This window comes from Musca domestica, unplaced genomic scaffold (genome assembly GCF_030504385.1).
Source record: "Musca domestica strain aabys unplaced genomic scaffold, Musca_domestica.polishedcontigs.V.1.1 12, whole genome shotgun sequence".
Taxonomy (NCBI): Eukaryota; Metazoa; Arthropoda; class Insecta; order Diptera; family Muscidae; genus Musca; species Musca domestica.
Genome location: NW_026712155.1, coordinates 16,442,576 through 16,459,726, shown reverse-complemented (window position 1 = coordinate 16,459,726; position 17,151 = coordinate 16,442,576). Strand labels below are relative to the sequence as shown.

The window sequence follows — 17,151 nt, the reverse complement described above, 5'->3', positions numbered from 1 at the left end:
ATACCCTACACCACTTTGCTAATTTAGTAGAGCTCCACATAACAATTAAAAGTTTTTATGGGAGAATTCCATCATACATGCAATGATTATAATTATATTTTAAAGTTCAAAGGACTAAATATGCTGAAGCATTTGTATCTTTTAAATTCGGACTTGTATTGCCCATTTGGTGCACAATTAATTTGAAATCGGATAAAGATATATATGGGAGCTATATCCAAATCGGAACCGATCTCGATAAAGTTTGGAAAATATATTTCTGAGCTGTATTTGAAATATTTCCCTGAATATCGTTGTTAAGGAGTGCATTTTACGGTTGTCGGATGAACAATATATATGGGAGCTATAGCTATATCTGAACCGATCTTCACCAAATTTCGTATACTACCTTCAAGACTCAATTCAATCGTATGTGCCAAATTCCATCCACCTTGGGCAAATATTAGACGTTTGGTGCACAATCAAAGGTAAGTCGAACGAAGTTATATATGGGAGCTATATCCAAATCTGAACCGATCTCGATAAAATTTAGCAAATGTATTTCTGAGCTGTATTTGATATATTTCCCCAAATATTGTTGTTACAAAGTGCATATTACGGCTGCAGAGGACAAAAATAACAAATCGGATGAACAATATATATGGGTGCTATAGCTATATCTGAACCGATTTCGATCAAATTTGGCATACTTATTTTCAGGCCTAATTTGGTTGTATGTGCAAAATTTCATACTATTCGGGCTGATATTACACGTTTGGTGCACAATAAAAGGCGAATCGGACAAAGATATATATGGGAGCTATATCTAAATTTTTACCGATTATCTCCAATTTCAATAGGGTTCGTCCTTGGGACAAACAAATGTTTTTTGAAAAATTTCATCTCAATCGAATAATAAATGCGACCTGCATTTTGTTCACAAGAATACATGGACAGACGGACGGATGGACGGACGGACAGACGCACTGACATGCATAAATCAACTCAGAAAGTGATTCTATGGAGATCCTCAAAAGTAACTATAGGTCTATCTCGCTTCCTTCTCCACGTTACAAACAAATGCAAAAATTAACGATTTTGGCAATTCCCCAAAAAAATAAAATCCAAAAAAATTCTGTTAAAATCTTAAAAATGCCGAATGTAGCCGATAAAGACAACTTTTGCAATGAGTCATTACAATATTCAAATGCGAAACTTGGAAAAAAAATTCGGTGAATAAATCAACAAAATTCCGAATATAGGGAGGTACCGCTATATGGGGCTATACCAAAACGTGGACCTGCACAGACAATTTTCTGTTATAGGCTGTTGTATCTACTACAAACTTCAAATACCAGATTTGAAACAATTCCGATTAATAATGTCGCTAAAATCAATAAAGTATCGAATATCGGGAGGTTCCGTTATATGGGGGCTATATGAAAAAGTGGACCTACACAGACAATTTTCTGTCATAGGCCGTAGTATTCATTACGAACTTCAAATACTAAATTTGAAATAGTTCCGTTAAATTGTCTCTAAAATCATCAAAATACCGAATATCGGGAGGTGCCGTTATATGGGGGTTATACGAAGACGTTGACCTGCACAGACAATTTTCGGTCATAGGCTGTAGTATTCATTTAGAACTTCAAAGAACAAACAATTCCGGTTAATAATGTAGCTGAAATCATCAAAATACCGAAAATAGGGAGTTACTTTTATATGGGGGCTATACGAAAACGTGGATCTACATGAAGACGTGGACCTACCATTTTCTATACCAAAAGTCCTACAGACATAATAAGCATTTGAGTAAAATTTTATCAACTTACTTCATTTCGTTCGGAAGCTAGAATGATTTTCACAGATGGACGGATGGACTTCGCAATATTGACATATAATTTTATGCTGGTCAAGAATATATATAATTTGTGGGTTCTAAAATCTATATGTTTCGGGGTGTTATAACCGGAATGACAAACTTGATATGCCCTTCATGCTACGGTGGAGGGTATACAAATTCGCCAAATTAGTTTAAGAACACGTTCTAAAGATCTTCCAAATAAATGTTGTCTTTAAATACACATGCCACAATAGCACGCATGCACACACGCACGCAGACACCGACATCGACACAACCACATTTGCAACGACCCAAGGAATCTGCTCAACACGAATCCTTTCGTTTCAATGCTGATTTTGGTGGTTTTGACAAAATAATTTTATTTGACAAACGACTCTGTATGCCATATATTAAATATTTGAATATACTAACAAATATCCATAAATTTAGTATCTTTCCACAGACACAAGCTCACATACATACATACCTTTGTTTTCAAGGATTCGGGGGTGTGTGGTGTATGTGTACAGAAGACTATGGGAATGAGTTCAAGTAAGGCTATTGTGTAGGAGTATATCTACGTGTCGTTTAAGTTGGTTGGGTTGGAGGGCATTGGGGGTTTTTGGTAAAAACAAATATTTGATAAAACTGTCACATGCAACCTATAAGCAAATATAGCCGTACACACTCGCCCGCTCACACTCCCCATTTGTGTGCAGACAATTTGATGTGCACACTAAGAAAGTAACCAAAGATTTGGAGCACGGTTGACTATATTTTCCATATTTGTTGATTTAAGTCCTTATGATGAACGACACACATCTGTGACATTCAAATACAGGATATTGTTTGCCAGGGTTTTATATATATGTATGTGACTATATATATATAGGTGTGTGTGTGTGTGTGTGTGTGTGTGTGAAAACGATTATGTGACGCAAATACACTTTGAAGTATGTGTAAATGTAGATATCATTTTGAATGCGAGTATATACATATGAATGAATACGTCATATGTGTGTGTGTGTTGTGCTCATTCCATTGTACTGGTAAATATTAATTTTTGAATATGGCAATATGTTCGCTTATGTGGAAGCATTTATTTTAAATCCATTTTTGAGAGTCTAAGCAGATTATTTCAATGCTCATTGAACAGCCAAATACCACAGAACACTGCAGAATCATTCTAAATGTTAGAGTAATGGCATATATACACCTTTCCTAATTCAATGATATGCCACACTAATACATACATATATCGAGAGAGAGAGAGAAAAAAAAACAAAAGTCAATGCTCCCTCAATCCATCATCGTCATCTCTGTTTATTCGCCATTTTCATTGGCATACTCTAGGCCAAAATAAAGTTAATCCATTTATTTGGCTTTGTTTTTTGTTCGAAATACATACATAAATTGAAAATATTATTAAGTTCATAAATCCATTTACTCTTTGATCTTCGATTTTGGAATTCGGCAGAAATTTGCGGATGGAATTTATTTTCCATTTTTCTCTTAACTAATCTTATTATTCTACTACTTTAAATAAGAGCTTAAGGTATTAGTTGGGAAGACATTACAAATTTTTGGGAAGAACAAGTAAAATAGCAGTAAGTTCGGCCTCCTCCATTTGGAACGAATTTGGAAATTAAAAAAAAAAATCCGTTGAAAATTTTTTTTAAAATCTTCAAAATCCCAAATATAGCCTTTTTTATCGGGGTCTATGTGAAAATGTAGAACTGCATAGGCAACTTTTATCATAAGCCAATACAATATTCAAATACGACAGCTGTTAAAATTATTCCAGTGATAGCTTTCTAAATTTTTTTTTTCAAGCGTACGAAAGCATTTTGGTGAGAACTTTCCAGAAAAAAACTTATTTCAACCGTGATAGTTTGGCTGGAAAACCACACGTGGCTATCGTTAGAGCACTCCAGCATTTAAATATGAATAAGTCATTTGTGTGTAGTACCATCGCTCGTTACCGTGATACTGGTAGCTTAGTACGACGTCAAGGAGGTGGACGGTAGAAAACAACAACATCAGCAGAAATGGTTCGAAAAGTATAGAAGCGACTTGATCAGCGACGCAGTGGCCGAAAAATGGCTCGTGAGCTGAACATATCGCAATATTACATTCGGCAAATATTGAAAAATGTACCCCGAGCTCATTTTTCAATATTGAATTGAAATTGAAATTCCATAAAGTGCACGAACTTACACCACAAGAGAAAGAAAATAGACCCAAAAGAGCTAAAGAGTTGCTTCGCTTGGCCAAAAGTGGTGAACTGCCGAATTTGGTTTTCTCCCATGAGAAAATATTCGTTGTTCAGCAGATTGTGAACAAACAAAATGATCGTGTTTACTTGCCAAAGAGGTCAGCTGAAAATGTGCGCCCTCGGTTGGCCACCAGAACTCAAGCGCCGCCATGGTGATGGCGTGGGCCGCCATAACCATTCGTATTAATCGACCGTGCCATCAGAATAAATGCCGAATATTTTGGCAAAAATATTCTGGAGGGTGTATTGAAGCCTTGGTCAGGTAAACATTTTGGCCGCAGACCTTGGATATTCCAATCGGACTCAGCACTATCGCACTCAGCATGCGCCACCCAAGAATGGTTACAAAATGAGGTTCCTCGCTTCATTTCCACGATGACAACCAAAATCTCCGTATACCAATCCGTTGGACTATTGTGTCTGAAGTATTTTGGAAAGCTAGGTTGGCCCTAAAAAATATCAAATTGTCGATCACCTCAAGCAAGCGCTTCACCGGGAATGGGCCAAAATACCGCAAAGCAACATTCGGGCAGCGTGTGATGGTTTCATCGGCCATAATTCGTGCCAAAGGTGGCCAATTAGAACAAATCTAAACTCATTCTAAAATTTGATGCTATTTCCGACATTTTTTGGTTTCATTCAATAAAATTTGGGAACAATGTAAAAATTATGGCGTTTGACTGTGTTGTAGTTTTTTTTATCTCACCCTGTATTTTTTTAATTTTGCAAGTTCCTAAAATATACCGAAAATAAACAAGTTAAAAAGCAGTAAGTTCGGCGTGGCCGAACTTTGAATACCCTCCCCCATTTGGAACGAATTTGGAATTTTTCAAAAAATAAAAAATTCTTCTATTCTAAAAAAATTTCAAAAAAAAAATTCTATTAAAATTTTAAAAATACAGAATATAGCCTTCATATTGGGGTCTATACAAAGTGGACCTACATCGACATTGTTTGTCATAAGCCATTACCATATTTAAGTTCGAAACTTGAAATAAATCGGTGAATAATGTAGCTAAAATCATCAAAATATCGTATATATTGAGGTACCGTTATATCGGAGCTGTGTGAAGACCTAAACCAGCATAGTCAAATTTCTGTCACAGGCTGTAGCATCCATTAAGAACTTTAAATACGACATCTCAAACAATTTCGGTGGGTATTGTACCTGAACTCGTCAAAAATACCAAATATGGGGAGGTACTAATACAGGGTTGCCCATATTCGACGGACTTTTGGGCCCATTCCAATCGACGAGGCTTGTCCGCAGGCAACATTCTTTGTGTCAATTGAATTTTGTACGGGAACAATGCAAATCAATGCGAATAATCCGTTGTAAAGTAGACCGAGCCATGCCCAACTGCTAAGAACGGCGTTTTTGGGATGTTCTTGGGGACCTCTAAACACTGGCTCGTACGGCAGCGATATTCTCGGCCGATCGCCTTGGTCGACTTTTATATGGCCTCTACGGATTAGAAAGAGCCTTACCAGTCGAAAATTTTTCGTATAAACGCTTAATGGTATTCTTAGAAGGCGCACTACTCACATTTTTATACCCTACACCACAAGGTGGTCAGGGTATTATGTCTTTGTGCATTTGTTTGTAACAGGCAAAAGGAAACGAGATAGACCCATAGTTCCTTTTGATGATCTGCATAGAATCACTTTCTGAGTTGATTTATGCATGTCCGTCCGTCTGTCCATGTATTCTTGTGAACAAAATGCAGGTCGCATTTATTATCTGATTGAGATGAAATTTTCCAAAGAAAATTTGTTTGTCCCAAGGACGAACCCTATTGAAATTAGAGATAATCGGTCAAAATTTAGATATAGCTCCCATATATATCTTTGTCCGATTTGCTTTTTATTGTGCACCAAACGTGTAATATCAGTCCGAATAGTATGGAATTTTGCACATACGATCAGATTGGACCTGAAAATAAGTATGCCAAATTTGATTGAAATCGGTTCAGATATAGCTATAGCTCCCATATATATTGTTCATCCGATTTGTCATTTTTGTCCTCCACAGCCGTAATATGCATTCTGTAACAACAATATTTAGGGAAATATATCTAATGCAGCTCAGAAATACCTTTGTTAAATTTTATCGAGATCGGTTCAGATTTGGATATAGCTCCCATATATAACTTCGTCCGATTTACGCTTATTTTGTGCACCAAACGTCTAATATTTGTCCAAATGGTATGGAATTTGGCACTTACGACCGAATTGAGTCTAGAAGCTAGTATGTCCAATTTGGTGAAGCCGTTATATGCACTCTGTAACAACCATATTTAGGGAAATATATCTAATGCAGCTCAGAAATACCTTTGTTAAATTTTATCGAGATCGGTTCAGATTTGGATATAGCTCCTATATATAACTTCGTCCGATTTACGCTTTTTTGTGCACCAAACGTCTAATAGGATGGAATTTGGCACTTACCACCGAATTGAGTCTAGAAGCTGGTATGTCAAATTTGGTGAAGATCGGTTCAGATATAGCTATAGCTTCCATATATAATGTTCATCCGATTTATTATTTTTATTTGTTACCCACAGCGTAATATGCACTCCGTAACAACGATTTTCAGGGATATATATTAAATACAGCTCAGAAATATCTTTGCCAAATTTTATCGAGATCGGTTCCGATTTCGATATAACTTCCATATATATCTTTATCCGATTTCAAATTTTTTGTGCACCAAATGGGCAATACAAGTCCGAATTTAAAAGATACAAATGTTTCGGCATATTTAGTCCTTTGAACTTTAAATTATAATTATAATCATAGCGTGTATGATTGAATTCTCCCATAAAAACTTTTAATTGTTATGCGCAGCTCTACTAAATTAGCAAAGTGGTATAGGGTATCATAAAGTCGGCCCCGCCCGACTTAAGACTTTCTTAACTGGTTTATTTGCTTATTTTTGTATTTTATTGAATTTTGAAAATTTTATTATCATCTGGGATATGCCTTTTAAAATATTCTTTCGCCCCTTTCAAATGTTCCCCCAAAGCCGACTGGCCTGTCTTTGTCATGTATTTCAATTAATTCCTCTCCTCTCCCTTTCGTTTTTATGTGGAAACATTTAACCACCGCTGCTGCCTCTTTCAATTATGTCCACTTTCATTATATTACCCCCCCCCCCTCTTTCAATGCATTACTACCGATGGGGGGTTTTAAAAATTTCAATTTATTTCCTATAATTGCTTTAGTATTGGTTTTGTATCATAACTATTTATTTATTGGTTCTCATTTGTTTTTCACTCTCAGTTTCCGGCCATTGAGGTCGAGATATGGACATGGAAAATTTATATGAATGCGGTTATAGCTGCTGCTGCTCCTGCGGGTTGGTTATTGGTGTTGTTATTATTGGTATTGTTGCTGTTGTTATTATTATAATTATTTCCATCAAAAACAGAACAGAACAGAACAGAAATTGTGTTATTTGCAAATGTATTTAATGTTGGACATGCAACAACAACAACAAGAAGAACAACAACACCACCACCAATAACTAACCATTCACTTTCGTTGGCAAAGTTTTTAACACAAAACCAGAATCAGAACACCAGATCCATTATCAAAAGGGGCTGGATGGGCCAGTGGAGCATTAATGCCAAACGAAGTAGGGAAAAATGCTAAATGGGTTCCCAGATCAATGGAATGCTGGATGGCTGGATTTATAACTCAATAAATGAGGCCAGCTAGCTGAACGCTTGCAAAACTCCACTCCAGCACTTGGCCTGACACCATTCGATGTGTGTGTGCCTGTGTGTGTGTGTGCGGGATTTAACTACGCTTAATTGATAATTTGCTTTGGCTGTAAAGTGCGTATATTCCCACTTGGTAAATAGGTCATCATTTCATTTCAGGTTTTGTTCCATCGATTCAGTTCACTACACTTTGATTTTGTGCTCCTTGTACTTTTTGTTTTGTTAAAATTTGTCCCCCTTTGTGAGTGTGTGTGTGTGGCTGTGTATTGGTGTGCGAATCAGGATTTGTATTGAGAAATTCATCAAAAGGAAATCCATTGGGAGCATGACTGTGCATGAAATAAGAATCCAGCATCTGCCAGCCTGGAAACAGACCACCAGTACATTACCACCGACACCAACACCAGGCACTTCAATTAAAGGCAAAACATTAATCCAGACAAATGTTTGAAAGTTCATTTGGTGTGTGCCAGGCTCCTCCAGCAATGGGAACACGTTTCAATGAAATGGATTTATGGATTCTGCAATAATTTTTATTTTTTTCTTCTTTGCTACTCCTTGTTCTCCTTATTTTTGTTGTTGTTTGTTTTCCGTTTCATTCGTTTGTTTGTTTTTGTAATCTCAGTTCAAAGAATATTTTTTTAGGATCAACAGGAACGTGGATTTTTCAAAGAATATTTTTTTAGGATCAACAGGAACGTGGATTTTTCAAAGAATATTTTTTTAGGATCAACAGGAACGTGGATTTTTCAAAGAATATTTTTTTAGGATCAACAGGAACGTGGATTTTTCAAAGATCGTGGATTAAGGATCAACAAGATCGTGGATTAAGGATCAACAAGATCGTGGATTTTTAAAGAATATTTTTTTCAAGGACCAACAGATCATCAAACGTGGATTTTTTAAAGAATATTTTTTCAAGGACCAACAGATCATCAAACGTGGATTTTTAAAGAATATTTTTTAAGGATTAACAGGAACATGGATTTTTCAAAGAATATTGTTTAAGGACCAACAGAAACGGGGATTTTATAAGAATATTTTTTCAAAAACCAACAGTAACATGGATTTTTTAAAGAATAGTTTTAGAAGGACCAACAGAAACGTGGATTTTTCAAATAAAATTTTTTCAAGGACTAACAGAAAATAAATTTTTCTAATTTTTTTTCAAGGACCAACAAAAACGAGGATTTTTTAATGAATATTTTTTCATGGACCAACAGAAACGTGGATTTTTTAAAAAATATATTTTTGAGGATCAACAGAATTGTGGATTTTTCAAAGAATATTTTTTAAGTACCAACAGAAACGTGGATTTTTCAAAGAAGATTTTTTAACGATCAAAAGGAAGGTGCATTTTTAAATGAATATTTTTCAAGGACCAACAAAAACGTGGATTTTTCAAAGAAGATTTTTTGACGATCAAAAGGAAGGTGCATTTTTAAATGAATATTTTTCAAGGACCAACAAAAACGTGGATTTTTCAAATAATATTTTTTCAAGAACCAATAGAAAAGTTGGTTTTTTATAAATAATATTTTTTTCAAGGACCAACAGAAACGTGGATTTTTTAAAGCATATTTTTTCAAGGACCAACAGAAACGTGGATTTTTAAAGAATATTTTTTCAAGGACCAACAGAATCGTGGGTTTTTCAAGGAATATTTTTGTAAGGATCAACAGAAACGTGGATTTTTTAAAGAATATTTTTTCAAGGACCAACAGAATCGTGGGTTTTTCAAGGAATATTTTTGTAAGGATCAACAGAAACGTGGATTTTTTAAAGAATATTTTTTCAAGGACCAACAGAATCGTTGATTTCTTAAAGCATATTTTTTCAAGGACCACCAGAAACGTGGATTTTTTAAAGAATATTTTTTCAAGGACCTACAGGAACTTTGATTTTTTAAAGAATGTTTTTTAAGGACCACCAGAAACGTGGGTTTTTAAAGAATATTTTTTCACAGACCAACAAGAACGTCAACTTTTAAAAAATATTTTTTTATGGACCAACAGAAACGTGGATTTTTTAAAGAATAATTTTTAAGGACCAACAGAAATGTGGATTTTTCAAAAGAATATTTTTCAGGACCAAAAGGAACGTTGATTTTTTAAAGAATATTTTTTCAAGAAGCATTCCACAAACAAAGCACTTCAAAATGTCTTCTGGAGGCAGAGAAAATTCTCAAAAGTTTTCTATATTAAGAATGACATCCGAAGCACTTATACGTATGAATGAACTTTCAAAGTACCTGAAAATTGTTCTCTTTGGCCATAAGACTTTTTTAAATTGACTTTTATAAATTGAAGAACGTTCCAAGACCTCATAGAGATTCAAAAAATATGCTATTAAATGAAGACAAATATCCCTCAAAAATTCCACGATTATAGTTGGGAAGGTCCACGATTCTAGTTGTGTAGGTCCTTAAAAAACATTATTTTTTAAAAATCCACAATTATGGTTGGGAAGGACCTTGAAAAATTATTCCCTGAAAAATCCGCAATTATGGTTGAGGAAGACTATGAAAAATTGTGAAGACCCATGAAAAACCTTCCTTAAAAGACACACAATAATAATTGGGAAGGTCCTTGAAAATATTCCCTAAAAATTCACGTTTATATTTGGGAAGATCCTAAAAAAATACTCCTTAGTAAAATTCACGATTCTTGAAGGGGAAGTTCTTGAAAAATATTCCCTAACAATTCCACAATTATAGTTGAGGCCCTGGAAGAATATTCTAAAAAGTATCCACGATTCTAGTTGTGAAGATCGCCGAAAACCATTCTTTAAAAATCCACAATTCTAGTTGGGATGGTCCTTCAAAAGTATTCCCTAAAAATTCACGATTCTAGTAGGGACGGTCCTTAAAGATTATTCCCTAAAAATTCCACAATTATAGTTGAGGAGGTCCTTGAAAAACATTCTAACAATAATCCACGATTCTAGCTGTGAAGATCCCTGAAAACATTCTTAAAAAATCCAGAATTATAGTTGGGAAGGTTCTTGAAAATATTCCCCAAAATTTCACATTTAGATTTGGGAAGATCCTTAAAAAATGCTCTTTAGTAAAATTCACGATTCTAGTAGGAGCGGTCCTTAAAAAATATTCCCTAAAAATTCCACAATTATAGTTAAGGAGGTCCTTGAAAAAAAAATTCTAAATAGAATCCGCGATTCTAGCTGTGAAGATCCCTGAAAAAAGTTTCTTAGACAAATCCAGAATTATAGCTGGGAAAGGTGATTGAAAAGTATTCCAAAAAAAAAAAAAAAAAAAATCAACGATAGGTTGAAACATATTCTTAAAAAAATCCTTGATGGTCCTTGAAAAATATTCTCAAAAATGCATGATGGTCCTTGTAATATATTCTTCATAAATCCACGCTTATTGGTCGAATGGTAGTTGAAAAATATTATTGAAATATTTTCTGAAAAAATCCTCCTTAAATATATTCACTTTTTGGAGTTTTTTTTTCAAAAAGTTCCTATACAATTTATTTTATTGCTCCGGTACCTGTTCAAACTGCCCCATAGGATAGGTATTTCCATAAGCTTTCAAATGATACCCATTTACATATCAGTTTTGTAGAACCGGATAATACCCGGATTTTGTATCCGAACTTTCGGTCGCATGACCTGGTAGCTGGGTATTTCTTCCACTAACAATTATTTTGCCGTAATCAGTTAAAAGAATTTCCTCTATAATTTTTTTATGTCTTTTGCTTGTAAATATCCTCGCATATTCAGATTTCTCTGATTTTTGCAATCAGCCTTTGCCATCATTCCACCTGATGATCTCCCAGAAGTGATTATTTAATTTTTGAAATTAGATTCCATTTTGAGGGAGGCCAAGGAATGAAATCATCTCTTTGCTGGTCGCCTCAAAATCTCAAATTTCTTTATGTTTGGAGACAGTCCTTTCCACGTCCCTGTTTAACTAATTTGTACCAATGAAAATATCTTCCATGGGGTTCTTATGTCTTAAATTTATAGTTCATATTGTTGTTGTTGTTCTTGTTGATTTATACGCGTGTTTTGATGACATTAACACACATTACACACACATAAACATTCACATACGTATACCCCACACTAAATAAATGAAGTGGTTGAGGTGGAAGTTAATTGTGATATCATCACTCATTGTAGATGATGTTAACGTGTGAGTGCGTGTGTGACATCTTGTAGAGCAAGTGAACTCCGTTTGAGAATAAGTATTGCCACTTAACCTGTCTTCCTGAACCTCATCTTTGTAATTAATCGCTGGGAATTCCCACTGTTATAAATAATTTTCGTAAATTGATGTATCCCTCTCAAGACAAAACACAGTTTAAAGGTTTTCATAGATGAAAGGATTTTAAAGGACCCATAAAAGACACGATGTATCTTATATATATTCTATAAAAAATTCGCTCGTAATGGCCTGAAGGTCATTGAAAAATATTCTTTAAAAAATCCTCGATTAATGGTCGGGAGATCCTAGAAGGATATTCTTTAAAAATTCCTCGATTAATGGTCGGGATGTCTTTGAAAAATATTCTTTAAAAATCCACTCTTAATGACCTAGAGGTCCTTGTGAAATTTTCTTTGAAAAATTAACTCTTAATAGTCTTGAGGTCCTTGGAAAATATTCGGTGAAAATCCACTCTTAATAGTCTTGAGGTTCTTTGAAAATATTTCTTAAAAAATCCAAACTAAATGGTCTGGAAGTCCGTGAAAAATATTTTTTAAAAAATCCACTCTAAATGGTCTAGAGGTCCTTGTAAAATATTCTTTAAAAATCCAGGAATTATGACCTAGAGATCCTTGTAAAATATTATTTAAAAGATCCAAACTAAATGTTCTGGAAGTCCTTGAAAAATGTGTGTTAAAAATCCACTGTTAATGGCCTAGATGTCCTTGTAAAATATTCTTTGAAAAATCCACTCTTAATAGTCTTGAGGTCCTTGGAAAATATTCTTTAAAAATCCACTCTTAATAATCTGGAGGTCTTTGAGAAATATTCCTTATAAATCCAAACTAAATGGTCTGGAAGTCCTTGAAAAATATTTGTTAAAAAAATCCACTCTAAATGGCTAAAAGTCCTTGTAAAATATTCATTCAAAATACAGGATTAATGGTCTAGAATTTCTTGAAAATTATTCGTCGAAAAATCCACGTTTACTGGTCTGTTGGTCCTTGAAAAATATTATTTAAAAAATCCACGTTTATTGGACAGTTGGTCCTTGAAAAATATTATTTAAAAAATCCACGTTTATTGGACAGTTGGTCCTTGAAAAATATTCTTTTAAAAATCCACGTTTATTGGTCAGTTGGTCCTTAAAAAATATTATTTAAAAAATCCACGTTTATTGGTCAGTTGGTCCTTAAAAAATATTATTTAAAAATCCATGTTTATTGGTCAGTTGGTCCTTAAAAAATATTATTTAAAAAATCCACGTTTATTGGTCAGTTGGTCCTTAAAAAATATTATTTAAAAAATCCACGTTTATTGGTCAGTTGGTCCTTAAAAAACATTCTTTTAAAAATCCACGTTTTTTGGCCAGTTGGTCCTGGAAAAATATTCTTTTAAAAATCCACGTTTTTTGGCACAGTTGGTCCTTGAAAAATATTCTTCTAAAAATCCACGTTTATTGGTCAGTTGGTCCTGGAAAAATATTCTTTTAAAAATCCACGTTTTTTGGCCAGTTGGTCCTTGAAAAATATTCTTCTAAAAATCCACGTTTATTGGTCAGTTGGTCCTGGAAAAATATTCTTTTAAAAATCCACGTTTGTTGGTCAGTTGGTCCTTGAAAAATATTTGGATTTGTTTATTGGTCTATTGGTCCTTGAAAAATATTCTTTAAAAAATCCACGTTTAATGGTCTATTGGTCCTTGAAAAGTAGTCTTTAAAAAATCCACGTTTAATGGCCTATTGGTCCTTGAAAAATATTCTTTAAAAAATCCACGTTTAATGGTCTATTGGTCCTTGAAAAATAGTCTTTAAAAAATCCACGTTTATTGGTCAGTTGGTCGTTGAAAAATATTCTTTTAAAAATCCACGTTTGTTGGTCAGTTGGTCCTGGAAAAATATTTGGAATTGTTTATTGGTCTATTGGTCCTTGAAAAATAGTCTTTAAAAAATCCACGTTAAATGGTCTATTGGTCCTTGAAAAGTAGTCTTTAAAAAATCCACGTTTAATGGTCTATTGGTCCTTGAAAAATATTCTTTAAAAAATCCACGTTTAATGGTCTATTGGTCCTTGAAAAATAGTCTTTAAAAAATCCACGTTAAATGGTCTATTGGTCCTTAAAAATATTATTTAAAAAATCCACGTTTATTGGTCAGTTGGTCCTTAAAAAATATTCTTTTAAAAATCCACGTTTTTTGGCCAGTTGGTCCTGGAAAAATATTCTTTTAAAAATCCACGTTTGTTGGTCAGTTGGTCCTGGAAAAAATATTCTTTTAAAAATCCACGTTTTTTGGCCAGTTGGTCCTTGAAAAATATTCTTCTAAAAATCCACGTTTATTGGTCAGTTGGTCCTGGAAAAATATTCTTTTAAAAATCCACGTTTGTTGGTCAGTTGGTCCTGGAAAAATATTTGCATTTGTTTATTGGTCTATTGGTCCTTGAAAAATATTCTTTAAAAAATCCACGTTTAATGGTCTATTGGTCCTTGAAAAGTAGTATTTAAAAAATCCACGTTTAATGGTCTATTGGTCCTTGAAAAATATTCTTTAAAAAATCCACGTTTAATGGTCTATTTGTCCTTGAAAAATATTCTTTAAAAAATCCACGATTAATGGTCTATAGGTCCTTGAAAAATATTTTTTGAAAAATCCACGTTTAATGGTATATTGGTCCTTGAAAAATATTCTTTAAAAAATCCATGTTTAATGGTCAGTTGGTCCTTGAAAAATATTCTTTTAAAAATCCACGTTTCATGGTCTATTGGTCCTTGAAAAATATTCTTTAAAAAATCCACGTTTACTGGTTTATTGGTCCTTGAAAAATATTCTTCTAAAAATCCACGTTTATTGGTAAGTTGGTCCTCGAAAAATATTCTTTTAAAAATCCTTGATTAATGGTTTGGAGGACCTTGAAATATATTCTTTAAAAACACCACTCTTAATGGCCTTGAGGTTACTAAAGAATATTCTTTAAAAAATCCAAAATTAATGGTTTGGAGGTCCTTGAAAAATATTTTTTTTAAAAATCAAAAAACCTTGATTGACCTGGAATGAAATTTCACGAGAGGTCTTATATTTTAATTACATTCAACCTTTTTATAATTACTATAATTTCAATTTTATTTCTCTCCCAAAACTGAATTGTTCGATTCTGTTTTGCAATTTGAATAAATTGAATTGGTGCTTATTTTTTCAAGTTTGTTGTTGCTGTTGTACCATGAATTAAACCTGCCGGTGGGCGAAACCGAGTTACAACAACTTGACACTGGTTAATTTTTACGTAATTGTAGAGGGTGTTGTTTATTTTACATTTGATAAATTAATGAGATTTTGATACTTGTTGTTTTTTTTTATATTTTTTTTTGTGGTAAATTTTTAATTAAATTTTCTCATATAAATTATGTTATTGTTGTTGTTTTTGTTTTACTAGTAAATTTTAATGTAATTTTATTATTATAGTTTACCTATGTTTTTAAATTGAAGGGAAGGTGGGTTGTCATTGTAAATTGTAGCCAAGCCAATTGGCTAGTGTTTTCAGTTGTTGTCCCCGCGAAATTAATTCAATTTTTATCACGAAATAAATTTGAAAATTAAATTATTTATTTTTGTTATTTATTAAATAATTATTTAAATGAATAACGGATAAATGTAATGTAAATGTAATTTAAATTTAACAATGCCCAAAGGAGAGAGAAAATGGGATGCATGTATTTTTCATTTTTCATAAAAAAAGTTAAAAAATATTTATATTTTAAAAATATTACTTATTATATGTATATATGTGTGTGAGCCTTTAAATTTTAATTTATATCCCTTATAGTTCCTTCCTTCCCACTTACCATTTATCGGTGAAAATATATTTAAATATAGACAGTCTTCTGATTGATTCTCTAGAAATGGCAACAAACGTTTCAAGTACTCCAATCGCCCCTTTGGCATTTTCTCCAAGGCTGCCGTCTCATTTTGTATATTTGGCAAACGTTGCGGGCACACGGGACTATACTTATCCGAAATTCGTATACCATCCCATGGCGCTGGAGCACGTGTTGGACTAAATCTGTAAGGTGATAGAGACAAAAAAAGAAATTGTGAAAAACAATTAGCACTGAGTAAAAAGTCATGTTAAAAGAGCCATGGCAAAATTTGGATGTGGACAGGCAGAAGAATTGCAAAATTCTCGGAATGCGGTTAATTGATAAATAAATGTCTGGTGTATTCAAAAAACAAATTCCAGGAATTATTTGAATAAATAATTAAAATAGAGACAAAAGTTAAAAATTTAAAAAGCGGTCATCAATATGAATTATTTTGTGAACAAATACAATAGACGAAGGTGGTCTGGGCGTCTATCAGTGATTAGCTGAATGTACTGAACTTACAGATGAGCTGGAGGGCAAGGGAGTCTATTTTTCATAGACAAACTGGGGAGCCAGCGAGTTTATTGATTATAGAGGCGCTGAAGGACTCGTTCGAAAATTAGCTGGATGACCATGGAGTCTATTGTTAATAGATGAGCTGGACAGGACCAGGGAGTCTATCTGTCATAGACGAGGTGTAGGACCAGCAAGTTTATCGTTCTGAGATGAGCTTTTGTTTATAAAGAGCCTAACGATCATAGACGAGCTGGCGGGCCAAAGGGCTTATCGATCATATGTCAGCTGACGAGCCAAGGACTATCGGTCATAGACGAGCTGAAGGGTGAGTATATCGATCATAAACGAACTGGAGGTTCAGGGAATCTATCGATATAGAGGAGCTGGATAAAACCCTAGGGCTTAAGGAGTCTGTCGACATACATGAACTGACATCAGGGAGTCTGTCGATATAGGCGAGCTAAAGGCCAAGGGAGTCTTGGTAAAGATGAGTTGAAGCCCCAGGGAGCCTATCGGTATGCACAAGCTGGATAGTGGCAGGGAGTCTATCGGTATAGACCAACTGTATGGGTGGAAATGGTCAGAATGTCTGAAGGGGCAGGATATCTGGAGATCTAGAACGTCTAAAGGGCCAGGATATCTGCGGGGTTAGAATGTATGCAGGGTCAGAATGTCTGCAGGGACAGGATGTCCGGAGGGCCAGACTGACTATAGGGCAAGGATGCCTGAATGCCAGAATGTTTGAAGGGCAGGAATGTCTGAGAGACAGGGATGTCTGAAGAGC

The 17,151-nt window shown here is 34.1% G+C and overlaps 1 protein-coding gene across 2 annotated transcripts in view; it reads right to left on the bottom strand.

Moving 5' to 3' along the window:
• Positions 1-17,151, bottom strand: part of LOC101894115 (uncharacterized) — a 281,643-nt gene that overhangs the window by 252,895 nt on the left and 11,597 nt on the right. For both annotated transcript variants that reach the window (XM_059118333.1, XM_059118332.1), the window contains exon 3: positions 15,834-16,051. In XM_059118333.1, coding sequence (XP_058974316.1) covers positions 15,834-16,051 — 218 coding nt within the window. The remainder of the gene's footprint in view (positions 1-15,833; positions 16,052-17,151) is intronic.